This window comes from Rhinopithecus bieti, unplaced genomic scaffold (assembly GCF_001698545.2).
Source record: "Rhinopithecus bieti isolate Rb0 unplaced genomic scaffold, ASM169854v2 scaffold_11401, whole genome shotgun sequence".
Lineage (NCBI taxonomy): Eukaryota > Metazoa > Chordata > Mammalia > Primates > Cercopithecidae > Rhinopithecus > Rhinopithecus bieti.
Genome location: NW_016807151.1, coordinates 1,378,814 through 1,392,814, shown reverse-complemented (window position 1 = coordinate 1,392,814; position 14,001 = coordinate 1,378,814). Strand labels below are relative to the sequence as shown.

Sequence of the window (14,001 nt, the reverse complement as noted above, 5' to 3'; positions counted from 1 at the left end):
AAATGTTGAGCAGGAAATTAAAAATTGAATTCACTAAGTTACATGATGAGAAGTACATTTTGATTCCCTATTGTCTACCAAGCAGAATGAGATATGAAAGAACAGATTGGCTAGGCACAGTGGCTCACGCCTGTAATCCCAGCACTTTGGGAGGCCAAGGCGGGCCGATCACAAGGTCAAGAGTTCAAGACTAGCCTGGCCAACATGGTGAAACCCCATCTCTATTAAAGATACAAAAACTTAGCCCGGTGTGTGGTGGCATGCATCTGTAATCCCAGTGACTTGGGAGGCTGAGGCTGGAGAATTGCTTGAACCCAGGAGGCAGAGGTTTCAGTGAGCCGAGATTGTGCCATTGCACTCCAGCCTGGGGGACAGGGCAAGACTCCATCTCAAAAAAAAGAACAGATTAAAAATGTTACCAGGTGTTAGTAAAGAGACTAGACAGAAAATAAAAGGAAAGGGAGAAAATATAAAGAAAAGATAAGGGGAGGGGTCAAATAATACTAACTATAACCTAAGGACTTTCCACTGTGGTTGTCAAGCTATGCCTCCCGAGGCTATTTGCATTCTTTCTTTTTTTTGAGATGGAGTCTCGCTCTGTCGCCCAGGCTGGAGTGCAGTGGCCGCATCTCAGCTCACTGCAATCTCTGCCTCCCGGGTTCACGCCATTCTCCTGGCTCAGCCTCCCGAGCAGCTGGGACTACAGGTGCCTGCCACCTCGCCCGGCTAGTTTTTTGTATTTTAGTAGAGACGGGGTTTCACCGTGTTAGCCAGGATGGTCTCGATCTCCTGACCTTGTGATCCACCCGTCTCGGCCTCCCAAAGTGCTGGGATTACAGGCTTGAGCCACCGCGCCCGGCCTTGCATTCTTTCTTTGCAGAGGAAATGAAATAGAAGACAAGGAACCTAAGGGAAATAGGAAGAAGAGAGAGACACAATGGCTACAGAAGGAAGAGTTAAAATCTCTATCACATAGGTATTGATTTCTCTAGCAACACTAATGTGAATCTTTACATGTCTTTTCCACTGTCACAATTTTAGTTTAATGATGAGAAAAAATTGATGAGCTTTCATCAGAATCTTCAGGATGTCACAGAAGATCAACTCAGTTTGGCCTCAATCCACTATATGCGATCTCACTACCAAGAAGCTATTGATATATATAAGCGAATACTGCTAGATAACAGGTCTGTGTCCTTTTATGCCTACTCTACATTTTTTTCATTTTTTTAGTTTCTTCTGTAACTAGTTTGAGAATCTACTGTCCTCTCGATCTAGTACCACCATGCGTTCAAATCTGTTTAGTTGATAATTTGGTAAGATTAAGAATTAGATATTGTCTAAATCAGGCTTTCTCTACCTTTTTTTGCATTATCACCCTTCTAAAAGACTCTTCCCCCAATTGCCCTCCCATGAAATTTTAATATACTTATATATATATGTATATATATATATATATATATCCATGTATGTACTATATGTATAACTGTGCTTTACATATTAAATGAATATGATTTTTTCATCCTCCCATAAGAACCAATTTTTCCCCTTTGGGGGTGATATTGATATTACCCCTGTTGAAATGTATGGTCTAGATGTATCAAATGTAGTGTTATAGTTACATTGTAGGTAACTTGCTGACAAAATTAGATACAAACCATTCTTTTTTTTTTTTTTTTTTTTTGAGACGGAGTCTTGCTCTGTCGCCCGGGCTGGAGTGCAGTGGCCGGATCTCAGCTCACTGCAAGCTCCGCCTCCCGGGTTGAGGCCATACTCCTGCCTCAGCCTTCGGAGTAGCAGGGACTGCAGGCGCCCGCCACCTCGCCCGGCTAGTTTTTTGTATTTTTAGTAGAGACGGGGTTTCACCGTGTTAGCCAGGATGGTCTCGATCTCCTGACCTCGTGATCCGCCCGTCTCGGCCTCCCAAAGTGCTGGGATTACAGGCTTGAGCCACCGCACCCGGCCGCAAACCATTCTTAAGAATTTACATTCCAACTTTATCACTAAACACTTGGCCTCTCTCTCCCTTCCCAAAAATATCTCCTCCCGCTTCCTTCCATCCTCTTTTGCATTACCTCATACTTGCTTCCATTTCCAGCCATCAAGCCTACGTGTCTTGTCTGTTGGTCTTCTCTGTGGCGTGTACTTGTGTTTATGTTCAATTATCACATATATTAGTTTTTCAGTATGAACAGCATGAACTTTCCCTTTCTTCTCTAGTTGTCATCCTTCACTCTACTTATATCAAAACACCCAAATGTTGCAATGCAAAAAGAAAATAATTATACTGATTATATCTTACCCTCTTTCTTCCTAAGGCAGATTCATGAACTGTCCTCTTTGCCTTGTCCGTTTGAGCTTTGTAATTTGACATTTCTGTGAAGTAGACTTAAATGGTTAACCCTAATTATTTCATCTCATAGGGAATACCTTGCCCTCAATGTTTATGTGGCCCTCTGCTACTACAAGTTGGATTACTATGATGTGTCTCAAGAAGTTTTGGCTGTTTACCTTCAGCAAATTCCTGATAGTACCATCGCACTCAATCTTAAAGCCTGTAATCATTTTCGCCTTTACAACGGCAGAGCAGCTGAGGTATTGATGGAAGTGTGTTTTTAATGTACTTCATTCCAATTTGAATTACTTTATACTTTCCAAGTTATTCATGAAACTCTACTATCTGTAAGTCTTGATTAATATCCCTTTGTCATTGCCAGTGTGATTCTATAAGAACATAATTATATGTTTATTAGATATTCTAAAAAGAATGTTGACTTCTGAATTCTGTGTGTTATGTCCATTAAATTGTAGATGATTTTACTGAGATGCCTTACATTTAAAACTAAATGTTTATGTTTAAAACCAAATGCTTCTGGCCAGGCACTGTGCCTCATGCCTGTAATCCCAGCACTTTGGGAGGCCGAGGCAGGCAGATCACTTGAGGCCAGGAGTTTGAGACCAGCCTAGCCAACATGGCCCCATCTCTACTAAAAATACAAAAAATTAGCCAGGTGTGGTGGCGCATGCCTGTAATCCCAGCTACTCGGGGGGTGGGGGGTGGGCAGAGGTTGCAGTGAGCCGAGATTGAGCTACTGCACTCCAGCCTAGGCGACAGAGTGAGACTCTGTCTCAAAAAAAAAAAGCAAAAAACAAATGCTTCAGCTTCTTCCTCTAAAATATGTGTGTGGCTCTGCAATTGAATGTCACCAACATACATCCAGTAAACCACATTAGAAACCTGGCATATCTGTTGCTCTCTTCTTCATCTCCATGTAATCATCCCTTAGTTCCTATCAGCTATACATCCTAGATAGCTCTTTTATCTATCCCTTCTTCTCCTTGGCTACTATTCTAATCCAGGAGTTTCTCACCTCTTATTTTGGCCCTTTAAATAGTGTTCCTGCTTTTAGTCAGTCTTGTTATCTTCAGTTCAACCACTGAATTTGTTCCACAGGCCATATTCTCTTACCACCATAGCTTCTTGTGCAGCATTCTCCCTCCTGGAATGATTTCCTTCTTTCTCTGCTTGGTACATGTCAACTTCTTTTTTAAGGTTAGCCCAAGAGGCAAAAATGGTGGACATTTTATAAATACTTAGAAATTGGCTAACTTGTAGGTACCATGCAGAACACTTTAAATCTATTATTTAATTTCCCTGACAAGAGGCTATTGTAGTTCTCATTTTATAGGAAACCGAGAAAACGCAGGAGGCCATAGGTTGTTACCTCCTCTTATTTCATTTAACATGTTTTAAATAACATGTAACTTTACTAACATTTTAATAACATAATTTTATTTAGCATATACACATATATACATATACAATATATCGATATAGGTAGATACATAGATATAGAATAGATAATATGTTTTGCACTATATCTATATATAAATATATGGATATAAATAGATAATTTAACATGGTTATTACTTTAGTTGATGTCAGAAGACACCAAAATTTAAATGTAAAATTTCTGCATGTGTCAAACTTTAAAAATCCTACCCTTGCCCTCCAAATTGAATTGCTTAGTATACACTTGAGCACATAGTATATACATATATATTAAATAAAATACATTCTTGGGATAATGGTCATTTCAACTAAAGATTCCCCCAAGTCTGCCTAATTGGCTTGTTTCCAGCATTAGCAGTTTAGTAGTAGACTGGATTTGCAATCTGGTATCTTTAGAGTTTGCACCCATTAGTAAGAACAAATAAATGAAATACATTCTTGCCTTTCTAGAGAATCTCTTGAATCTGGGAGGAGGAGGTTGCAATGAGCCGAGATTGCGCCACTGCACTGCAGCCTGGGCAACAGAGCAAGAGTCAGTCTTGGGGAAATTTACCAATTTTGGTGTATGGTCCAATTTGTTAAATGTTTACAGTTTGTCTGTATATCTCTTTTCCATAGTCTAGTATGGTTACTCAATATCCTATCTATAGGATACACCTAGAATTATCCAAGTTAGGACATCAGAGTGTACTTCTAACCCCAAAAGGCAAGCTTTTTCCTTTGACATTGTGTCAATGTAGTTTATATATTGATTTTATAATGTAGTCCAGCAGTAGAAGGCTATGTTAAATGTACTTGAAGAACTTTTTTTGGTAGCAATAAAATAGTTTATGTTTAATTATTATAATTTTAATAAACTATTTAAATTCAGGCATTCTTCTAACTTGTATAACGGGGTCTATATTACATTGTTTAGTCTCTCACAAATACCAATAGCATCCTGCTTTTCTAAAGTAAACAGGAAATAATTTATAATGATTGACTTAATTCTTAAAGTACTTTGAGTAACTTGTTCATGCTTATGTGACTAACGTAACAAGTGGCAAATTCAGATCTCAAACTTTTGTCTGACTCCAACATAGACTTAACCACTAAAATATACTGCAACACACACACACAAAATGTCTCCATTCTGCTTATTATTTGTTAGTTGCCTACTTACCTTCAATCTAAACAAGCTCATTGATGGTTGAGACTGTGTCTTTTGACATTTGTTTCCCAGGACTGGGCACAATGCTTGCACAAAGTTGATGCCAACTACTTATTTGTTGAATGAGAAATTAAAAGTATGACTGACAAATTAAGGAGAATCACATTTAAAGAAGGAGGAGGTACAAAAGGTCAGTAGAAATGAAGACTGAGAAAAGGCTGTTTTAATTAGAGTTTCCTACATTTCCTTATCTGATTAGGATATCATTATTACTGGAGCTTGAAACTAGGTTGCAAGGAGATCAGGAGTGAGTGAGTAACAATCCAGATTGGAAATTCTCATAAAGGGTATGGCAGAAGGGATGGCAAGTAGATGATGAAAAAATGGAAACATTGAATGTAAGATACTGGTTTAAAAAAATAAAAGAGGAGAAAGCTGCTGGTTTTAGAGACTGAAGAGTTGAAGAACTTTTCCCCCAAAACTGGCATGGCCTCTAGGGTAGTGATTATGAGTTTGGACTTGGAATCAGATAGACCCAAATTTCAACCCTGGCATAGTTGCTATGTGACTTCAGGTGAAATACTTAACCTCCTTAAGCATCATCTGTGAAACAGGGAAAATAATGGTATTGACTCATAGTAGGTTCTTGTGAAGATTAAATGGTATGAGGTATGTAAAGTCCTTAACTTGATATACATAGTAAACTCTCAGTAAATATTTGTAATTATTAAAGATTTTATAGACTGAAACATAGTCACACTGATCTTTTTCTTTATGTTTAGTGCTTTCTGTATCTTGTTTAAGATACCATTTCTGGTCAGGCACAGTGGCTCACACCAGTAATCCCAGCACCTGGGGAGGCCAAGGTGGGTGGATCACCTGAGGTCAGGAATTTGAGACCAGCCTGACCAACATGATGCAACCCCATCTCTACTAAAAATACAAAATTAGCTGGGCATAGTGGCACATGCCTGTAATCCCAGCTACTTGGGAGGCTGAGGCAGGAGAATTGCTTGAACCCAGGAGGCAGAGGTTGCAGTAAGCCAAGATTGCACCACTGCACTCCAGCCTGGGCAACAAGAGCAAGACTCCATCTCAAAAAAAAAAAGAAAAGAAAAGAAAAAAGAAAGCTCAAGATTATATTTTCTGATGCCATCTTTTTAAAAACTGTATCTACTTATTTATTTAGAGACAGTGTCTCACTGTGTCACCAAGGCTGTGCATTAGCACAATCATAGCTCATTGCAGCCTCAAACTCCTGGGCTCAAATGATCCTTTTGCCTCAGCCTCCCGAGTAGCTGGGACTACAGACATGCACCACCATGTCTGGCCAATTTAAAAATTTTCTGTAGAGATGGGGTCTTGTTATGTTGCCCAGGCTGGTCTCAAACTTCTGGCCTCAACTAATCCTTCCACCTTGGGCACTCGAAGCTCTGGAATTATAGGCATGAGCAACTGTGCCCAATCAATTCTGATATTATCTTCTAATAGCCTATTTTACTTTGTAAGCACAAATTTTCTGTAATTACAATATATTTTAAAGGATTAAGTTCTCCAGTTAAAAGACAAAGATTAGTAAATTAGGAAAGACAAAACCCTAATACGTATTTTAAATAGAACAGAACATAAAGGATGTGTTTCACGTGAAATATTTCTTACATGGTTTCTAACATTGGTGTCATGTTTTTGGAAATGTCACTTTCATTCTAACGTAGATATGATGACCTACATCTTCAATTTATAGTTTTATTTATATATGGCTTTATTGAGATATAATTAACATATCATACAATTCACCCTTTTAAAGTGTACAATTGGTTTTTTAGTATAGTCACAGCTTAAGTGCAACCATCACCATAGTCAATCTTAGGACATGTCATTATCTCGAAAAGAAATGTTGGCTACGCACGATGGCTCATGCCTGTAATCCTAGCACTTTGGGAGGCCAAGGCGGGCAGATTGCCTGAGCTCAGGAGTTCAAGACCAGCCTAGGCAACACAACGAAACCCCGACTCTACTAAAATACAAAAAATTAGCTTAGCTGGGCGTGGCCACGTGTGCCTGTAGTCCCAGCTACTTGGGAGGCTGAGGCAGGAGAATTGCTTAAACCTGGGAGGCGGAGGTTGCAATGAGCCGAGATTGCGCCACTGCACTCCAGCCTGGGCAACAGAGCAAGACTCCGTCTCCAAAAAAATAAAAGAAATGGCTGGGCACAGTGGCTCACACCTGTAATCCCGGCATTTCGGGAGTCAGAGGCAGGTGGATCACAAGGTCAGGAGTTCGAGACCAACCTAGCCAACATGGTGAAGCCCTGTCTCTACTAAAAATTACAAAAATTATCTGGGCATGGTGGCATGCACCTGTAATGCCAGCTACTCAGGCACGAGAATCACTTGAATCTGGGAGACAGAGGTTGCGGTAAGCTGAGATTGTGCCACTGTACTCCAACCTGGGTGACCGATACTCCATCTCAAAAAAGAAAAAGTCATACCCTTCAACTATCAACCCCTGTTGCCCCATCCCCCAGCCCTAAGCAACCACTAATGTACTTTGTCTTTATATACTTGCCTGCTGTGGATATTTCATATATATTTGGAATCATATAATATTTGGTCTTTATGATCGGCACCTTTTACTTAGCATAATGTTTACAAGGTTCATCATGTTGTAGCATGTATTAGTATTTTATTCATTTTTATGACCAAATAATATTTCATTTTATGAATCTACCTTTTTTAGTTTTTTCCATTCATCAGTTGATAGACACTTGTATTGTTTCCACCTTTTGCCTATTATGAATGCTGCTTCTATAAACATTATACTTTTTGTGTAAGTTTTTGTTTGTATGTTTTCAGTCCTCTCGGGTTTATACCTAGGAGTGGAATTGCTGGGTCATATAGTAACTCTATATTTAATTGTCTGGGGAGCTGCCAGAGTGTTCTAAAGTAACCGCACCATTTTACATTCCCACCAGCAGTTTATAAGCATTTTGATTTCTTTGCGTTCTTGCCAACAGTTGTTATCAGCTGACTTTTTGACTCTAGCCATCCATTCTAGTGGTGTGAAGTGGAATCTTGTGGTTTCTATTTGCATTTCCCTGATGACTAATGATGTTGAGCATTGTTTCATGTGCCTGTTGGCCATTTGCATATCTTTTTTGTAGAAATGTTTATTCTTTGCCCATTTTTGAAATCAGTTATTTGTCTTTTTGTTATTGAGTTTCACGTGTTCTTTATATATTCTAGGTACAGTCCCTTATCAGATACATGAATTGCAAATATTTTCTCCTATCCTGTAGAAGATTTTCTCTTCATTTTCTTTTCTTTTTTTTTTTTTTTTGAGACGGAGTCTCGCACTGTTGCCCAGGCTGGAGTGCAGTGGCACCATCTTGGCTCACTGCAAGCTCTGCCTCCTGGGTTCACGCCATTCTCCTGCCTCAGCCTCCTGAGTACCTAGAACTACAGGCGCCTGCCACCATGCCTGGCTAATTTTTTTTGTATTTTTAGTAGAGACGAGGTTTCACCGTGTTAGCCAGGATGGTCTCGATCTCCTGACCTCGTGATCCGTCTGCCTCGGTCTCCCAAAGTGCTGGGATTACAGGCGTGAGCCACCGCGCCCAGCTCATTTTCTTAATAGTGTTTTTTTTGAAGCACAAAAGTTTTTAATTTTGATGAAGTCAAAGTTACCTCTTTTTTTTTTTTTTTTGCCTTTTGTTTCTTGTGCTTTTGTTGTTATATCTAAGATTCCATTGCTGAGTCCCGGGCCATGAAGATTTTCCCCTGGTTTTTCCACTAAGAGTTTTATAATCTTAGCTTTTAGGTCTCTGATCCATTTTGAATTAACATTTGTAAATGTCATGAGGTAAAAGTCCAACTTGATTCTTTTGCATGTGAATATCCAATTATTTCGGCACCATTTGTTGAAGAGACTATTCTTTCATCCTTTGAATGGTCTTGGCACCTTTGTTGAAAATCAGTTTACCATAGACAAATAGATTCATTTCTTCGGAACTCAGTTTTCTTCCATTGGTCTATATGTCTATCCTTACATTAATACTACACTACCTTACTTGTAACAAATTTTGAAATCAGGAAGTATGAGGCCTCCTAATTTGTTGCTTGTTTTCCAAGCTTGTTTTGGTTACTCTGATCTCTTGCAATTCAATATGAATTTTATAATCAGCTTATCAATTCCAACAGAGAACCTAGATTGGATTCTGATAGGGATTGCATTAAAGATCAGTTTGGGGATTAATGCTCTCTTAATAACGTTAAGTCTTTAAATCCATTCACATGGAATATTTTTCCATTTATTTAGGTGTTTTTAAATTTCTTTCAACAATATTTGGTGGTTTTATGGGGCAAGTTTTCCATTTCTTTTGTTATATTTATTACTATTTTATTATTTTGATGCTATTGTAAATTAACTTGTTTCCTTAATTTCATTTTGAATTGTTCATTGCAAGAGAATAGAAATACTACTGATTTTGTATTGAGTGTATCCTGAAACCTTGCTGAACTCATTTATTAGCTTTCTTGCAGATTTTCGGGAGGATTTTCCATATATAAGATTAATTTGTGAATCAGGATAGTTTTACTACTACCTTTCCAGTCTGGATGCCTCTTCTTTCTTTTTCTTGTCTAATTGCCCTGGCTAGAACTGTCATGCGCGTCCATGCGAAGAGACCACCAAACAGGCTTTGTGTGAGCAATAAAGCTTTTTAATCACCTGGGTGCAGGCGGGCTGAGTCCGAAAAGAGTCAGCGAAGGGAGATAAGGGTAGGGCCATTTTATAAGATTTGGGTAGGTAAAGGAAAATTACAGTCAAAGGGGGGTTGTTCTCTGGCGGGCAGGAGTGGGGTCACAAGGTGCTCAGTGGGGAGCTTTTGAGCCAGGATGAGCCCAGAAAAGGACTTTTACTAGGTAATGTCATCACTTAAGGCAAGGACCGGCCATTTTCACTTCTTTTGTGGTGGAATGTCATCGGTTAAGGCGGGGCAGGGCATTTTCACTTCTTTTGTGATTCTTCGGTTACTTCAGGCCATCTGGGCGAACGTGCAAGTCACAGGGGATGTGATGGCTTGGCTTGGGCTCAGAGGCCTGACAAGAACCTTCAGTACAGTGTTGAATAGAAGTGCTGAAAGCAGATATCCTTGTCTTGTTCCTGATCATAGGTGGAAATCATCCAGTATTTCACTGTTAAGTATGATGTTAGTTGTGGGTTTTTTGTAAATGTTCTTTCTCAAGTGGGGAACTTCCACATGTTTTATCATGAAAGGATGTTAAATGGAACTGCTTTTCTGTAGCTATTGAGATGATCATTTAGTTTTGGTTTTATTCTATTGATATGGTATATTATATTAATTGATTTTGAATGTTAAACTGCCCTTGTATTCCTGGAATAAATCTCATTTGGTCATCGTGAATAATCTTTTAATGTATTACAGGATTCCATTTGCTAAGAACTTTTGGAGGATTTTGTGTCCATATTCAAAAAAGATATTGGTCATTTTCTTCTCTTGTAATTTTTTTTTTTTTTTTTTGGTTTTGGTATTGGGGTAATACTAGCCACATAGTATAAGGGGAAAAGTTCCGTCTTCTGTGTTTTGGAAGAGTTTGTGAAGAATTGGTATTAACTCTTCTTTAAGTGGTATAATTAAGCAGTGAAGCCATCTGGGCCTGGGCTTTTTATTTCAGTGCAGTTTTTAAATTATTAATCTAATTTCTTTCTTTAGGGATTGCATTGACTCTAAAGATCAGTTTGGGGCTTAATGCTATCTTAATGACATTAAGTCAGTCTGTGCACATCGATCCATGTTGTATGTCTATTAATAGTATTTCTTCTTGAGTCAGTTCTGATAGTTTATGTCTTTCTAGGAATTTATCCCTTTCACTTCAATTATCTAATATATTGGCCTATACTTGTTCACAGTATTCTTCTGTAATCCTTTTTATTTCTCTAAGGTCAGTAGTATTGTTCCTTCTTTCATTTCTGATTCTAGTAAATTGAGTTTGTTGTTTTTTTCTTGGTCAATCTAGCTAAAAGTTTTCTTAATCTTTTCAAGGAACCAGGTTTTGGTTTCATTGATTTTCTCCATTCTCTTGTCTTTTAATTAATTTCTGCTCTAATCTTTATTTTTCCCTTCCTCTGTTTGCTTTATGTTTAGTTTTCTCTTTTTTTTACAATTAGGTTATTAATTTGTGGTCTTTCTTATTTTCTTTTTTAAATATAGGCATTTACAACTGTAAAATTTCCTGTAAGCACTGCTTTAACTGCATCCCGTAAGTTTTGTTATATTGTATCTTTCATTTATCTCAAAGTATTTTCTAATTTTATTTTTGGTTTGTTTGGCCCATTTGTTATTTAGGGTATGTTGTTTATTTCCTAATTTTCTTTTATACGTAAGTCCATATTCTACATGGAATTGATTTTTGTGTAGACTGTGAGGCAGAGGTCAAATTTTATTTTTTTTCATAAGAATAACTCATTGTTTCAGACCATTTATTGAAAAGATCAGTCTTTTCCTACTATTCTGCCACCTTTGGAAAATAATTCCAGTGTTTAGATATGTCTGCTTTTGAACTCTGTATTATGTTGATCCATTTGTGTATCCTTGCTCTCATTACCATACGGCCTTAATCACTACAGATTTGTAATCAAGTTTCACATGTAGGCCAGGCACGGTGGCTCAAGCCTGTAATCCCAGCACTTTGGGAGGCTGAGGTGGGCGGATCACGAGGTCAGGAGTTTGAGAACAGTGTGGCTAACAAGGTGAAACCGCTTCTCTACTAAAACTACAAAAAAATTTAGCTGGGCGTGGTGGCAGGGGCCTGTAATCCCAGCTGCTCGGGAGGCTGAGGCAGGAGAATCACTTGAACCAGGGCGGCAGAAGTTGCAGTGAGCCGAGATCGAGCCACTGCACTACAGCCGGGTGACAGAGTGATACTCTGTCTCAAAAAAAAAAAAAAAAAGTTTCAAAGGTAGTGGGTCTAGCAAGTTTTGCCATGGTGTTAGTCTTCAAGGGTGTCTTGGTTATTCTTGGCTCTTTATCTTTCAGTATAAATTCTAAAACAAGTCTGCCAAATCCAAACACAGAAACAAACCTGTCAGGATTTTAATTGTGTTGCTTTGAATCCATGGATGAGTTGGGAGATAATTAATAGTTTTATATTAGGCCGGGCGCGGTGGCTCAAGCCTGTAATCCCAGCGCTTTGGGAGGCCGAGACGGGCGGATCACGAGGTCAGAAGATCGAGACCATCCTGGCTAACATGGTGAAACCCCGTCTCTACTAAAAAATACAAAAAACTAGCCGGGTGAGGTGGCGGGTGCCTGTAGTCCCAGCTACTCGGGAGGCTGAGGCAGGAGAATGGCGTAAACCCGGGAGGCGGAGCTTGCAGTGAGCTGAGATCCGGCCACTGCACTCCAGCCCGGGCGACAGAGCGAGACTCCGTCTCAAAAAAAAAAAAAAAAAAAAAAAAAAAAAAAAAAAAGTTTTATATTAAGTCTTTAAATCCATGAATATGGTATCTTTCTCCATTTATTTAGATCTTTAATTTCTTTTTTTTTTTTGAGACGAACTTTTGCTCTTATTGCCTAGGCTGGAGTGCTGTGGCATGATGTTGGCTGACTACAACCTCCACCTCCTGGATTCAGGCGATTCTCCTGCTTCAGCCTCCCAAGTAGCTGGGATTACAGACGTCCACCGCCACACCCGGCTAATCTTTTGTATTTTTAGTAGAGATGGGGCTTTATCATGTTGGCCAGGCTGGTCTTGAATTCCTGACCACAGGTGATCCACCCGCCTGGGCCTCCAAAAGTGCTGGGATTACAGGTGTGAGCCACTGCGCCCGGCCAGATCTTTAATTTCTTTCAGTCAGGTTTTGTGCTTTTCTTTTTATTTGTATTGGTCTTTTTTTTTCTTTTTTTCTTTTGTCCTTGAGACAAGCTCTGGCTGTGTCACCCAGGCTAGATGGAGTGCAGTGGCTGGATCATGGCTTACAATAACCTCTGCCTTCCAGGTTTGATTTGATCTTTGTGCCTCAGCCTCCCAAGTAGCTGGGACTACAGGTGTGTGCAGCTGTGCTCAACTAATTTTTAAAAATTTTTCTAGAGACAGGTCTCACTACATTGCTAAGGTTGGTCTTTAACTCCTGGGCTCAAGTGATCCGCTTGCCTTGGCTTCCCAAAGCACTGAGATTATAGGCATAAGCCACCGTGCTTGGCCTTTGTATTGGTCTTTTTACATGTTTTGTTAGATTTGCTTCTAGGAACTTGGTATTTTGTATGTTATCGTAAGTGGCATCTTATTTTAAAATTTCATTTTTTGACTTTTTGTAGTGATGTATAGAACTACAATAGATTTTTTTTCAATTTGAAACCAGTCACTGTTTATTAACTGACCAATTACAAAAATAATCACAGTGGTTACCTTAGTTCATCCTTCTGATATGCCTGTTTATCTGGTCTTCCCTGTTGCCAGCATCTCCACCTTCTACCAAGTGGGTGGTATTTCTCATCATTTCACCTCATGGAGATCATTTGAAGGGCCACAGGAAGTTGTTTGTTTCTTTGAAGTGTTTTCCAACAGTATAGATCTTATGAATCTGATCTTGCATGCAGATGATGCCATATTTACTGAGAGATCAAGCAATCAAAGTGTTGTTTGTGAAGGCAATTTGCTTCTTACTGATTTTACCATAACCATGCTTGTAGATCAGTTCATTTACTGACCTCAGGTTTGGATACTTCCATGTAATATATGCTCTTACGGTCCTTATCATGTTAACTAAAGCCTTCTTGAGTTTAAAGAAGGTGCCACTGAAGATTTGGCAAAGGGAAGGCTTCAGACCATTGGGCCGACACCATTGATACCTCTGATTCTGATGAGAAATGCCAATTTAGGTTCTACAGGTACGTAGAAGTTACCAGCTTTTCTTGCCATCCTAGCCACTGGAGTCTCAGGTCTGTACATCTGCCTGTATTTCTTGTGGTAGTGGTTAGCTGTTTCATATAAAAGCCTCCTTCTTGCCTTTTTTTTTTTTTTTTTTTTTTTTTTTT

The 14,001-nt window shown here is 39.0% G+C and overlaps 1 protein-coding gene across 6 annotated transcripts in view; it reads left to right on the top strand.

The window, feature by feature from the left end:
* Positions 1-14,001, top strand: part of IFT56 (intraflagellar transport 56) — a 69,422-nt gene that overhangs the window by 14,466 nt on the left and 40,955 nt on the right. For all 6 annotated transcript variants that reach the window (XM_017880376.1, XM_017880375.1, XM_017880374.1 and 3 more), the window contains exons 6-7: positions 1,042-1,187; positions 2,424-2,595. In XM_017880376.1, the coding sequence (XP_017735865.1) occupies positions 1,042-1,187; positions 2,424-2,595 (318 nt within the window). The remainder of the gene's footprint in view (positions 1-1,041; positions 1,188-2,423; positions 2,596-14,001) is intronic.